Here is a 14,201-nt window from a genome sequence, read left to right as displayed (position 1 = left end):
GGGAAATGGAATCTGCTCCTTCCTACTCCGTCGCCATTTTCCAAGTCCTGTTATTTTTTACTGTATGCCAGACACATTATAACCACTGCTTTAATTATTAAATCTTTTGGCATGTATATCCAATTTTATAAATTTTTCTCTCTGACATATTTAATTGTAACTAAATAGGAGTTTAATATGGAAAAAGTTTCAGGTATGATAGATTTTTTTCTCTCAAATAATATAGAGTTGCCTTTTTCAGCTAACATATATGCTCATATTGTGAGTGAAACATATTAGAAAGATACTCAATTTTTAAAAAGGGTACAATGTATTTAGTAATCAAAATTCAATGAAAAATAGAATTAGAGAAATTCTGTCTTAGGTAAGTTAGAGACTGTATTTTGATATGATGAGTTCGTATTTGATTTTATTTGCCTTTTTTAGTTATTTCATTTCTGCTGCTTTCTCTTATTCTTTGGACCTGCTCTGCAGGTCTGTAGGCTTCCCCCAGGGGGAAATACTGCTCCCTTCTGGCCGCCTTGGGATGTTCTTTTTTTTAGACATTGGTATAAATGCACTGTAGCAATACTGGCTCAGAAAAACTTAAAAAATACAAATATTTTTATATTTTTGGTACTTTGGAGACAAGAGTTCTATGAATTTGAAAAATTTGGCCATGCAGTATCTTTATCTATGTAAAATTATATGTGGAATTGCTGTGTGTTCAAAATATGAAATCAGGTCACTTAATGTTTTTCTAACATTAAATCCTTATTAATCATTCAGTATAAAGAGATGAAATAGTATTTGTATTTATCTGTGCTCAAGGGTAGTGTAAACTAACAGTTTCATGTGTTTGTAAACCTGGGCTCAGTATTTGGGGAAATTTTGAGTTTTGTCATTTGGTGGCACTGCTGGTTAATTTTTTAGCAAATAGTATTAGTGACATAAAATAAATTCAGTTTTACATTGATAATGAAAAAACATTTTATGGAAAAGTCTTGAGTTTTTTAACCTGGTGATAAAATGACTAGAATAAAAGGTCCCTAAAGCAATTTGTTTTTTTAACTTGAGTATGAAACTTTAGGTTAGTATATTATCTTTGTTGCAATTTTTAAAAACTCCTCATCTGAGGATATGTTTATTGATTTGAGAGAGTAAGACAGAGACAGGAACATTGATACGAGAAAGAAACATCCACCAGTTGGCTCCGTACACACCCCGACTGGGCACCTGCAACCTGTGTATGTGCCCAGAAATCGACCTGCAGCCTTTTGGTGTGTGGCACGTGCTCCAGCCAACTGAGCTGCCCGGCCAGAGCCAACAAATGATATTTTAATGATATAAATATTCGCTGTACCTATTAGTTCTTCCATTCTGTGTTGACATTTTTGTAATAAGGGCTCTTATGTTGGGTGATTAGTATTTAAACTTTAAGAAAATTGTACCAAAATTGTACAATTGCATTTTTTAAAAGATTTTATTTATTTTTTTTAGAGGGGGCAAGGGAAGGAGAAAGAGAGAGAAACATCAATGTGTGGTTGCCTCTCAAGCGCCTCCTACTGGGCACCTGGCCCACAACCCAGGCATCTTCCCTGACTAGGAATCAAGCTGACGACTCTGGTTCCCAGGCCAGCACTGAGTCCATTGAGCCACACCAGCCAGGGTGCAGAATCATTTTTTAATATAAGATTTATAAGTATAATTTTTTCCACAAAATATAATGGATGAAAATAAAAGTGAGAGGACTAATATTTAGTCTTTTAGAAGCCCATTTGTTTTTTAAGGTAATTCTATGAAACATTGTAATGCAGTAGAAAGGAATTATTTAGTTCTACACAACACATAATTATGTTAATAGCTCAGGCCTGAGATATTTTTCTTTATTCACTGATCTTTCAGGACCTAGCACATTGCCTTGCATTATGAAAGTGGAGGAATAAAAAAAAACTACTGTGGATAATATATAAACAAATAGTGATTTTATGTATACTTTTAATCTCTTCATGCAAATATAAATTTCCCAATGTATATTTAAATTCTCCATTATAGTTGGTGTTTAAAGGAGTAAAGGGTTCTGATGTGTCTCCTCCTTCCGGGCAGCCTGAGGCAGGTGGATCTCCATCAAAGCACCAGATGAGATCTGTTATTTCTGTGACTTCAGCGTTGAAAGAAGTGGGTATGGTAAGTTTCCTAAAATTTAGAACTCTCTAAAGTCAAACAATTGTTGAAGGATTAAATTTAATGAAACTACATTAATTTCTAATGTTCCCTTGTTTTTTTGTTTTTGGGGGTTTATTTATTTATTTATTTTTTTCCGGAAAAAACTACTACTTAAGATTTCTGTGCATGTACTCTGAATATTAGAGCTTCACTGCTCATGAATTTTATGTCTAGGACCACCTGGTAGGTAAAACCATGTCAAAATAATTCTCTCTCTCTCTCTCTTTTACTTTAAAGTATTGAACAAATAAAATATATGCACAAATATACCAAAAATAAAGCAAATACGTTTTTATATCCCAGCTCCCAGTTAACAGAGATTCACTTTTAAGACATAATGTCTCATTGGTACTTAAAGTAATTCTAGGACATAAAGTTTAAAACATATTTACATTATTTTAAATTTTTTGGCATAGCAGGTGTTAGTGGACTCTCTATAATTATACTTAATACTTCAATTGTTTCTTTTACCTTCTATTTCTGAATCTCTGTAATGCCATATGTAAAACACAGATATATAGGCAAGTACAGAATTTAAACTCTGAAGTATATGTCAGGTATTCATTTAAAGTGTGAAAAGTCTGTTCTTAGGATAAGGGAAATGGGCTCATGATGTGGAATTTCAGTCTAGAATTCATCAGAAAGGGAAAAGTCTCCTGAATCATGTAATATAACATATTAACTTGATTTTCTCCTTTCCTGGTAATTAATGTCTGTGCCTTGTAATTGCTAAGTTTCATTAATTTTTTTATAGAAAAAACTGGTGTTATTGGTACACCAGTTTTTACACCTTAGTGTGTTTATCTTGAAAACAAGACTGAGTAGGAAAATACAAATACAAGTTTCTTGGTCACTCTCAAGAACTTGATAGAAGAAATCATTGTTCTTCACGTAGGTCTAGTTTCTTATCTTTCTGATAACGACTTTGCATGTGCTGCATTGTTCACTTCAACTTTAGATACCACTGTGTGGTCCCCCTCCTGGTACCCAGTCTCACATCTCAAGTAGCTGTTCATCTCTCTGGTTGTAGCGACTGCTAATTCCTGACTACTTTACTGGGTAAAATGCTCTTTGTCTCATTCCTGTATTGCTTTAAAAATGACCACTGTACTTTTTTGTATTTTCTCAAATACTACAAATTGAGGTAATCCATGTAACTAAATTTTTTTTCTTTATGTGTTTTCTTGGTAAATATTGCTTACCTAAAACTTTGAAAATTGCTCTTTCATATACTGAGTCTTCCATATGCCTTTGCTTTCATAACTACTAATTTCTTCTTTTTATATACTTCAGAATTCTAGGTGTCTAAGATTACTATGATGTTACTAATCAGAAGACAGAATTTATATTATCGTTAGTACATGGGACTCAGAACTCACTATTGTTAATTACTCTCTTTGCTTAGAGAGAAAAGCCAGTTCTCAATTATGTTCAGTAAGTTTGCTTAAAAAGAATGCATATATATATATATACATGAAACAAAGAAAGTGTCAAAATAGCACAGCCTATCTTGAATTACTTTATTCGCTTTATAGTGAAATATGTGATCAGTAATCCAAAAATATGACAAATAATTGCGAATTGGCCCTTTTACTATATATTTAGTCTATTAATTGATCATATTTAACTGTTTCTCACTGCTGATAATGAAGGAAGTTGTGTTAACATTTACAGGAATAAAATAATTTCACAAGAAGCAATGTAATGGAAAAGTAACAAAAATATCTGAAATTTTTAAGGTAGACTTTTAAAATAACATTATTTCTTACTCTGAAACGATCTGTATTTAAAGGACAGAAGTTTAACTGATACCCAGGAAGCCTCAGAAGAAACTCAAAAGATGAGCAGTGCTGTTTCAGTAGGTACAATTTGCATTTTTTTCTCTGCCATTTTACTTAATCATTTACATCATAAAATATAGCATTTTAACTGTTTTAGAGTAAGCGAGAAATACTGCGTAGATTAAATCAAAATCTTAAAGCTCAAGAAGTTGAAAAAGGGAAGAAGTACCACTCTGATATGGGTGAAGCAATTACTCGTGAAGATGACAAAAAGCATGAAGAAGAAAAGTCAGTTTCATCCGATCGCAGGAAGTGGGAGGCAGGAGGTCAACTTGTGATTCCTCTGGATGAGTTTGCATTGGATACGACCTTCTTCACAACTGGCAGTAAGTCTAAAAGTGTATCCTATTTTGGTCTAGCACACATGTAAACTTGTAGACTGGACATTCTGAAGGAAAGACTACTTTCGAAGGATTGAAAGAAGCTGGAAGAATTTCATGTATGGAAAATGGGGAAAAGTATTCAACCTTAAGAACAGCAAAAATTGCCCTGGCCCATGTGGCTCATTTGGTTGGAGCATCGTCTAGTAGACCAAAAGGTCGTGGGTTCCAACCCGGTCACAGCACATATACCCAGTTTGCAAATTCAATCCCAGGTCGGGTTGCATATAAAAAAAACAATCAATTGATGTGTCTGTCTGTCTGTCTGTCTGTCTCTCTCTCAGACAAGAATTAACTGATGAATGCATAAAATAAGTGGAACAGCAAGTTGATAAGAATCTTCTTTTACTATTATTTTTTATTCTTCTGTATGAATCTCATTTTTTTCTCAGTGCTTTTTAGGTTTTTCCCCTAAACCGTGGTTTTAGTAGATTTGATTATGACGTACCTTTGTGCCATTTTCTCCATCTTTCTTTTGCTTGGGCTTTGTTGAGCTTCTTGGATTAGTGAGTATATAGTTTTCATCAGATTTTGAAAATTGCCATTTTTTTCCAGCCTTCCTTCCTAGAAGTTCAGTATGGATCTTGTTAATGTTTTCTCTTTTTCTGATTATAATTAGTCTTGTCTCTAATTTGTTGAACATATATAATTTAGTCATAGTGACAATTGTAAAAATGCCTATCTACTAATTATACCATCTCTGTCATTTTCTGATTGGTTTTGATTGGTTAATTAAATTTTTTTTATTTATTGATTTGAGAGAGAGAGATGAATGGGGGGAGGGAGAAAGAAAGAACATCAGTTTGTTGTTCCAGTTATTTATGCATTCATTGGTTGCTTCTTGTATATGCCTAGCTGGGGAGCAATCCCACAGTCTTGGCATGTTAGAATGATGCTCCAAACAACTGAGCTACCCAGCCGGGGCTTGATTGGTTGATTTTTTTTCTCTTTATTATGAGTTGAATTCTTGAATTTCTATACAGGCGTGGTAATTTTTCTTTGGAGGCCAAACAGTTAATTTTACTTGGATACGTGCTATATATTTTTGTGATTCTATAGCCTTTTTTTTTTTTTAATTCCAAGGCACACTTACTTGTAAATAGCTTGACCCTTTATCTCTTGCTTTTCAGCATTGTTAGGTGGAACCAGAACAATGTGTAGCCTGTGGCTAATTTTTCCCCTTTTACTGAGTCGGAAACCTTTCTCAATCATACTTGATGCCGTGTGAATTATAAGACTTCCTTTTCTGGCTAGTGGGAAGAGGAACTATTTCTGGTCCTGTGTAAACTCCCAAGTTTTGCTCCTTTTGGGTGCTCTTTTTTTCTAGACTACAGTAATTTTTTCACACATGTGTGTGCTAATCAGTATTCACCTTGAAACTCAAAAGTACTCTACAGTTCTCCAGAGTTCTCTGCTTTACTTTTGTCACCCTAGACATCCAGTTCCGTCATCCTGCTCAGAGAGACAATGAGTTCCATCTGGTTTTCCCTCCCTGCATCAAAAGGGATGAAGTATACATATTTTCATGTGGACATTCAGTTTTCCAGTTTCATTTGTTAAAAAGACCACCCCGCTAATAGATTGCCTTGACATCTTTTCTGAACACCAAGTGTCTGTAAATCATAGGTCTGTTTTGGGGTTCTCTACTCTTTTTAACTGTCTTTTTTAAAAAAATTGGCTCCCTGATGATAATCATTTTGGCTGTACAAACTGATTATTACCTGCAAATTTGCAGGTACTTACTTTCATGGAACTGGTACACAAAAATTTGTATCAATGAGTATTTGGGTACCATTGAAAGTTTATGTGACTTATACCCTATAATATTTTAAATTACAGCCTTTCTATTGCTGCTAAATGTATTAACATTCTAAAGACTCAAAACTTCAATAGATAATTTTATGTTTTTTTGGTTTCCTAAATTTTATTTTTAAAGTATACTTGAAATTATGATTGTCAGAAAGAAAATGTCAGTTGCTTTCTTAAGACAGATAAGATAAAACAAAATTTCTTAGAGATATACTTTTCTCCTATTAATCCACAAGTGCATTAATCTTAGGATTTGTTTTCTATTTCTCTTCAATTATATTCATAGAAAAATACTAATTTGTATCTTATCTGTTCTGTAATCCAAATAATTGCTCAATTATCTTAGGTTTCTTTTTTTATTTTCTCAAGTAAAAATTTTATAGAAACATACGTGTTTTTTCCATTTTTTATAGTCCCCAAAACTAGAGTTTAATTCCTTAGTATTTAAAAAGCAGTTATAGATAAGTGTTTTTCATTACTAGTATCTGTTGCTTCTCTTCTTTCTGTCGATCATCGTTCATCCTCTGTAAGTTCTTTGTTAGGCACCATCGTCATATGGTCTTTGTGTGAAACACTCAGTTGCATAGAAGACCTCAAATCTGCCTTATAATGCAGAGTTATCTTATTTCATTGAAATTATTTTCTTTATCTTGTTTTTATAGAACACACAGTAGGGGAGGTTATTAAATTAAATCCTGGAGGATCGCCACGAAAAGTCTGGGGGAAAAGCCCTACAGATTCTGTTCTAAAGGTACTTGGAGAAGCCGAACTACAACTTCAGACAGAATTGTTAGAAAATACAACCTTGACCAGCGGTAAGCAGAAACTAGTTGTTTTTCTATACTGAAAGTAACATCATTAAAAAATAAATGGTATTTTTAAGATATGGTTAAGTAAATTGTTTATAATAGAATTTGTTTTGTTATAGTAATTTTCTAATTGGATGAAGAATAGTTTTATTTTCTGGGGAATTATCTCAGATGGTAGTCTTAAGTTTTGATCTGCTATAACTTGGATGGGATCTAAAGATAAAGGGAAAAGGAAATGTGGAAGGGAACCAGAAAATTAAAATAGTCAGAATGATGTTTTATGTTAAGAAAGATATAGGAGCATTGTACTGAAATGAATGGTGTATGTTTTAGGTTGGACTCAGGAATTAGGTTGATTGAAAGAGTAAAAGATACCTGTAGTGGGTATGGTTGACAGATATCCTAGGACAGGAGGGTGAGTTCTCATGTGGAAAACATTTATGACCCACGAGTATGTTGGCTTTTGGTGTTACAACTATGCATAAAAAAGTGTCTGCATATGAAATATGTATTTTCAGATTGAACAGGTTATTCAAATGAAGAGGAAGTTGAATGTAGTATCTTCTAACATTGTGTCTAGGCATAAATGTGTGTTCCTCCATGTCTTTTTACAGTTCGACAGCTCATTTCTTTTTGGTGCTAAATAATACTGCATTGTAAGGCTGTACCAGTTTGTGTGTTCTTCATCTATTGAAGAACATCGTGGTTGCTTCCACGTTTTGGCAATTACAACTTAAATTGATATAAATATCTGTGTGCAGGTTTTTGTATGGGCATAGTACTACAGTTCACTTGAATGAATACTAAGGAGTATGATTGCTGAATCGTATGGTAAGAGTATGTTTAGTTTTGAAAGAAACTGTCAAACTAACAAGTGGCTCCTCCATTTTGCATTCCCATCAGAAATGGATGAGTTCCTGTTGTCCCACGTCTTCAGAATATTAGCCCTCATAATAGATGTGTGGCAGAATCACACTAGTGCTCAGTTCCCTAATGGCACATTGTATGGAGCATCTTTTCATATAACTATTTGCATATAATTATTTCATGCAATTATTTGCCATCTGTATGCTTTTTTTGGTGACTGTTGATATCTTTTGCCCATTTTTTAATTGAGTTGTTTGTTTTCTTATTGTTGTTTTAAGAGTTCTTATACATTTTGTTTAACAGTTCTATATGTGTTTACATGTTTTGCAAATAATTTTTCCCAGTCTGTGGCTTGTGTTCTCAATCTCTCAACAGTGTCTTTTACAGAACAAAAGTTTTTAATTTTAATGAAGTGCATACAATTTATTAATTCTTTCTTTCATATATTTTGCCTTTGTGGTTATATCTAAAAAGTCCTCGCCTGCTCTAGCTGGTGTGGCTTGGTGGATTGAGCACTGGCCTGCAAACCAAAGGGTCACCAGTTTGATTCCTAGTCAAGGCACTTGCCTGGGTCCCTGGTGCAGAGCACATAAGAGGCAGCCACATATTGATGTTTCTCTCCCTCTCTTTCTCCCACCCTTCCCCTCTGTCTAAAAATAAATAAATAAAGATCTTTAAAAATAAAATAAAAAGTCCTTGCCAAACCCAGGGTCATCAGGATTTTCTGTTGTGTTGTTTTCTTGGAGTTTTATAGTTTTGCATTTTAACATTTAGGTTTGTGATCATTTTTGAGTTAATTGTTGTGAAGTGTATCTAGACACTTTTTCTTCCTGCCTGTGAATATCCAGTTGTCCAGCATCATGTATTGTAAATACTATCCTTTCTCCATTGAATTGCCTTTGCTCCTTTGTTAAAGATCAGTTGACTGTGTCTCTTTCTGAGCACGGTTCTCTTCCATTGAACTGTTTGTTTATTCCAGGACCCCATTGTCTTGATTACTGTAGCTTTTAGTAAGTCTTAAAGTTGGGTAGTATCATTCCTCCGACTTTGTTCTTCTCCTTTAATATTGTGTGGACTATTCTGCGTCTCTTGCCTCTCCACATAAACTTTAGAATCAGTTTGTCAATACTCATAAAATAACTTGCTTGGATTTTTATTTGGATTGCATTGAGTCCATAGATCAAATTGGGAAGAACTGATATCTTGGCAATACTGAATCTTCCTATCTGTGAACATGAAATCTTTCTTCAGTTACTTAGTTCTTTCTTTATCTTTTTCATCAGAGTTTTGTGGTTTTCCTCATTATGTAGTATCTCCCCAACCCCAAATTTAGGAAAATGTTCATAAGTTATACTTTTCCATTTTGTTCCTTAAGTCTACAGAGGGTCTTCTACTGTGTGTACTTTGTATCTTTTTTTCTTCTATATTTTTTACTTTATCTTGAATCTTTTTGCTTTTTTTAAATTTTATTTTTCAATTATAGTTTACATTTTTTTAAATCTTCACTTGAGGATATGTGAGATGTGAGAGAGAGAGACATCAGTGTGAGAGAGAGACATTCATCAGTTGACTGGGGATCAAACATGTAACTTTTAGGTGTTGGGGGACGTCACTCCAACCAACTGAGCCACTGGCCAGGGCTATTTACATGTTTTTTTTCTCATTACTGCATTTGTTAGGCCTCGGAAAGAAATCTTTAATAATAATGTTATCTGGCATTCTTGCTCCTGATATCATTAGACATTATTTACAGTAGAAAAATAAGGCTGAATGAGTAAAAACACAGATGTGACCTCTGCCACAGTCAGTTTGTTAATGAGCTTGGTGAAGGGAAGATATTTCAGAACATGAGCAGCATGGGTTTTTTTCTCTGTTGACTAGGAAGAAGTAAGAGGTAAAACGATTTACAAATACCTGCACACTACATTTTTCCTAAGGGAGGTAATGGAACCAGGGGCGGTTCCTGCCTACCCAGTGTTTTAGAACGACTGCAGGCAACACCAAGGGCCTACCTGAATTGCAGTCGAGACCACTAAGCATGGTTCTCTGTTTTTGTCCCACCATTTCAGCCATTGTGTAAAGGCATAATTGGCAGAAAATCGAATTTTTACAAGGCTGGGGTTTTGCCATGGGAGCACATTGAGTTGAAGACGTATGCAAGAAGAGAATGGTTACGATGACGGACTTTGGATGGATTTTAATGGGGATAATGGGAAGAGGACACGTGGTAGGATCAGTACATTGTAGGTACTTGTGGAGAAACATTTATTAGAGTTGTGATCGTAGAGGGAGAAATAAGCTGTTAGGAATTAGAAGGTGGAATATTTAACATGGAACATCTTGAGGAGCTGTGGTAATAGTAAGGTCTTCAACATATACCTGACCGTGGGGGTGACTGAGGTGTGGTGAATGTAAGATCATGGAGAGGAACTGAGAAAACCAGGTACCAGAAGGATTATTGGTGAAAGTATAGAAGTCAGCTTAGTCAGGTGAAACAGAATCAGTGTTGGGAAGGTCTGTCAGTGAGCCAGAAAGTAACACCTTAGGAGAGTGGAAGGGAAAGACTTGGGTGTCTTCCAGATGAGTGCAGCAAGTTGTTCCGAGGTAAATCCATCTCTCCTGGCATCGATGAAAGGTATGGAGAGTTTCTAAGCAATTAGAAGTATCTACCACTACCAGAGACAAGAACAATTAGTTAATAATCTCAAAAATACTATTGTAACATATATATTAGTGTCACCAAAAGGAGGAAAAAAGTAAACCATATAGTAACCACCCTAGAAATCATTATGTAAAATTTAAATAAAATTTGGCTATTGTGTACTTGAATTAATTACTAATTTCTAATATATAACAGCTTAACCAGTTACAAGAATGCAATTTTTGAACTCTTCTCCAAATGCTATTACAAGTAACCTTCAAGTCACTTTGAAAGTGAAGCATGACTTTTCATTTTTATTGTTTCAGAGATTTCTCCTGAAGGGGAGAAGTACAAACCCTTAATTACCGGAGAAGAACAAGCAAAAGGTATTTCTCTTGAAATGAACGTATCAGCTCCTGGTGATTCTTCTGTTGAGACAAACAGCCCAAAGTTTGGGGAGATAGCTCCACAGATGTCATTGCAACCAGAAGGAAATTTGGATGGTACGTTTTAATGGGTCAAAATGAACTATATTTAATTTATTAATACTTTAATTTCTTCTTTATAAATGAATCATCAAAATATGTGTCTATGTTTGGGTAATATATCTCAGGTTAGATTCACAATTTTTATACTTTTAGACTCTGGCCTGGTTTTTTTATTGCAGCACAACAAATCATCCCAAAACTTTGAATTAACAACCCTCTTTTTATATCTCACAATTTTGCGTGTCAGGGCTTGGCTAGTGTAATTTTTTGTGTATCAAGGCTTGGCTAGTGTAATTTTTTTAGTCCATGTGCTTTTTGTCTCTGGGATAGCTTGCAGGATGCAGCTGGCAGCCAGGATGTTCTGACGGCTCCAACTGCTTAAATAACTGGAAGGCTGGGCTAAGCTGGGTCCCTTTTCATGTAGCTTCCAGGCCTTTCTGTGCACTCTTTACAGCAAGACAGTCTGGCTTCATATAAGCCAGAAACTTAGGTAAAAGCTACTTGAACTCCTGAAAGCTAGTCTCAGACTGGCACAGCATCACCTCTGTCTGTCTTCATTGGTCAGAGCAGTCACAGGGCAGCCTGGATTTACACGATGGCAAAACACACTCTGCCTCTCAAGAGTTAAAAGAGCTTGAAGCCGTTTATAATTTGCCATAGTTGCCATTTAATAAAAAATTATTTACATTTCTCCCACATGCTAAATACATTTACCCCTCTCAAAGCTTCATCTTATTATGACATTGGCTCAAAGTCTAAAGATGTTGTCAATGTCAGGCCCCTCTGGGGGTGCAAGATGATGTCACTCTGTCTTGGCAGGGCTCGCCTGGACCTGCTTAGCTGGGTGCCTTTTCTTAGTTTTAGTCTCATGGCCTTGCCATGTGGTCTTTCCTAAACAGTTAAACTTTTTTGGCGGTGACTTTGGCTTCCATATTCCAAGGTGGACAATGTCAGTTCTCTCAAAGGCTAGATCTAGAGCTGACTTAGCAACCTTCCAACTATACTCAGTTGGTCAAGGCAATCACAGTGCCAGACCAAATTCAAGGGAGGGGAAACACAGGACCATCTAGGTGAGGAAGGTGTCAGAGACTTCCTGTATGTGTGACCATCTTTAACTCACCACAGCAACTTAAATAGTCTTATTCATTAGAATCATAGTTAATAGGTAGCTTAAACCTTTCTTAAAATACAAAACACTGTTAGGCATAGAACAGAGGCCGTATAGCCTAGTGCATGAGTCAGCAAGCTTTTTCTGGCAAGAGCCATATGGTAAATATTTAGACTTTTAAGGCAAAACAGTCACAGATTTTGTTTGCAGAGTGAGGCTTATATGGCTTAAGGTGCTAGAGAACAAGTGTTCATTAAAAAGTAGATTAAAAAGGATTCCCCCAAATGCTTACCTTGTATGAGTGACCCAAAGAAATCATTTGAATAAAAGCTAAAAACTGTAAGGATTGATCCAGTATCAGTTATCTTTCTAAATAGGACAGATAATTGGAAACTTAAAATCTAGAAGGAAGGAGTATCTGAATTTCAGGAAAAAAGAAGGGGTGATGGTGGCTTACACAAGATATCATTGGTACATGAACTGGAGAGGAAAAAGAGAAGTCAACAAGTGAAGAAAGAATCATTCTTCTCATGCTGTTTATTGTCAGAAAATATCAACCAGGTGAAAAATGAGCCACTACCAGCAAACAGCGGTCGTGCCTGGTTATTAACTATTAATTATTTGAAGGTCTAGGAAATTAGATTTAGTGCACTTCAATTATGTTCTCAACATCATTGTAAAGGTCTGGGTAATAGGAGGTTTTTTTTTTTCCTTTTTCAGTTGTTCAAAGGTAGATTTTGATGATTGAATTTTCTCGTCAGTTTTCACATCCATGATTCTATTACAGTCTATTCTTCCTTGTTTCTAACCACAATATTGTTATTTTTAAACTACTTATTATACCTTCTTTAAGTCAATTTGCACTGAAATTTTAAGGAAGAGAAAATTTTATATACTAATGAAAATTCAGTGTACAATATTTCTTTTCAGTATTTTTATTGCGATCAAAAATGTAAAAGGGAAAGTCAGAAATAGAAATAGCTGAACTAGAGAGTTAACACAGTAATAGGATTAAATATCTATAAATAAAACATTTACTTTTTTTTGGTTATAATCAATATATTAACCTAAAACTAGGTAATGATAATTTATGGAAATTTATTCCATTTTCCCTAAACTGATTTTGCTATGAGACATGTTTTTTGTTATGTTTTTGCTTTTCAGAACCAGATGACTTGGAAACAGAAGTTCTGCGAGAGCCAAGTGAAGCAGACCAAGACGGTGGCGCCCCTTGCCCTGTCCTTGACGTGTGGGTTAGTGAGATGAAGGGAACAAAGGAAACCGAGTATGCTACCTCTCTTTTCTCGCATGTCAAAACCCGGGTCCCATTTTGTAATTCCCTTTTAAGGAATACTATAATAATAACTTAATATTACACTAGATCCTGTTATTATAATACTTTCTAAAAATAATATAAGTTTTGGATATTGCATTTATGTGGTTCAGAAATCAACAAGTATTTAAAAACATTAAGTAAAAAGTCTCTCCCACTCCCAACCCCATCCAGCAAATTTCCTCTCTCCTTCCAGATGTTTTTCATATGTACATAAGCAAAAACAAATATGTTGTTGACCTCCCTTTTATATACAGTTGTTAGTATAATATACATTGTATTTTTCACGGTTTTTATTTTTAGTCAGCAACTTGGGAGTATATTTCATAATAATACATACAGTGCTTTTTATTTTATATCTATTTAGTATCCCATTATCTGGATGTACCCCAACTCAGTGTGTCCTCTGTGGATTCATATTACAAATGGTGCTGTAATGAGTACCTTTCAGTCAGATCATTTTGCATGAATATAAGTATATCTATAGGATAAATACATAGCTGTGTAATCCTGGGTCAATTGCATTTTCATAAACTGCATTTGTTATTAAATTATTGTACCCTTCAAGGGTTGTACTAATTTATGCTCTCAGAAAAAAATATATAAAACATCAGATTTTCCCCACAACCTTGCCCAACTTTTATTGTCAGTGTTTTTATGTTTGTCTGATACGTGAGAAATAATATCTTGGTTTCAGGTCTTTGTTCATCTCTCTTAGTA

At 34.8% G+C, this 14,201-nt stretch overlaps 1 protein-coding gene across 9 annotated transcripts in view; it reads left to right on the top strand.

Annotated features, from left to right (window-relative positions):
- NEK1 (NIMA related kinase 1) overlaps positions 1 to 14,201 on the top strand; it is a 115,053-nt gene that overhangs the window by 74,527 nt on the left and 26,325 nt on the right. For 8 of the 9 annotated variants that reach the window (XM_053658439.1, XM_053658442.1, XM_053658440.1 and 5 more), the window contains 6 exons: positions 2,035 to 2,166; positions 3,998 to 4,063; positions 4,144 to 4,372; positions 6,898 to 7,050; positions 10,879 to 11,055; positions 13,313 to 13,433. In XM_053658439.1, the coding sequence (XP_053514414.1) occupies positions 2,035 to 2,166; positions 3,998 to 4,063; positions 4,144 to 4,372; positions 6,898 to 7,050; positions 10,879 to 11,055; positions 13,313 to 13,433 (878 nt within the window). The remainder of the gene's footprint in view (positions 1 to 2,034; positions 2,167 to 3,997; positions 4,064 to 4,143; positions 4,373 to 6,897; positions 7,051 to 10,878; positions 11,056 to 13,312; positions 13,434 to 14,201) is intronic. The other variant, XM_053658443.1, reaches the window with a different exon arrangement.

Source organism: Artibeus jamaicensis, unplaced genomic scaffold (genome assembly GCF_021234435.1).
Source record: "Artibeus jamaicensis isolate MK-2021 breed Jamaican fruit bat unplaced genomic scaffold, CSHL_Jam_final scaffold_537, whole genome shotgun sequence".
Lineage (NCBI taxonomy): Eukaryota > Metazoa > Chordata > Mammalia > Chiroptera > Phyllostomidae > Artibeus > Artibeus jamaicensis.
Note: the sequence above shows the minus strand (reverse complement) of the source record. Positions and strands in the feature narration are given on the sequence as shown.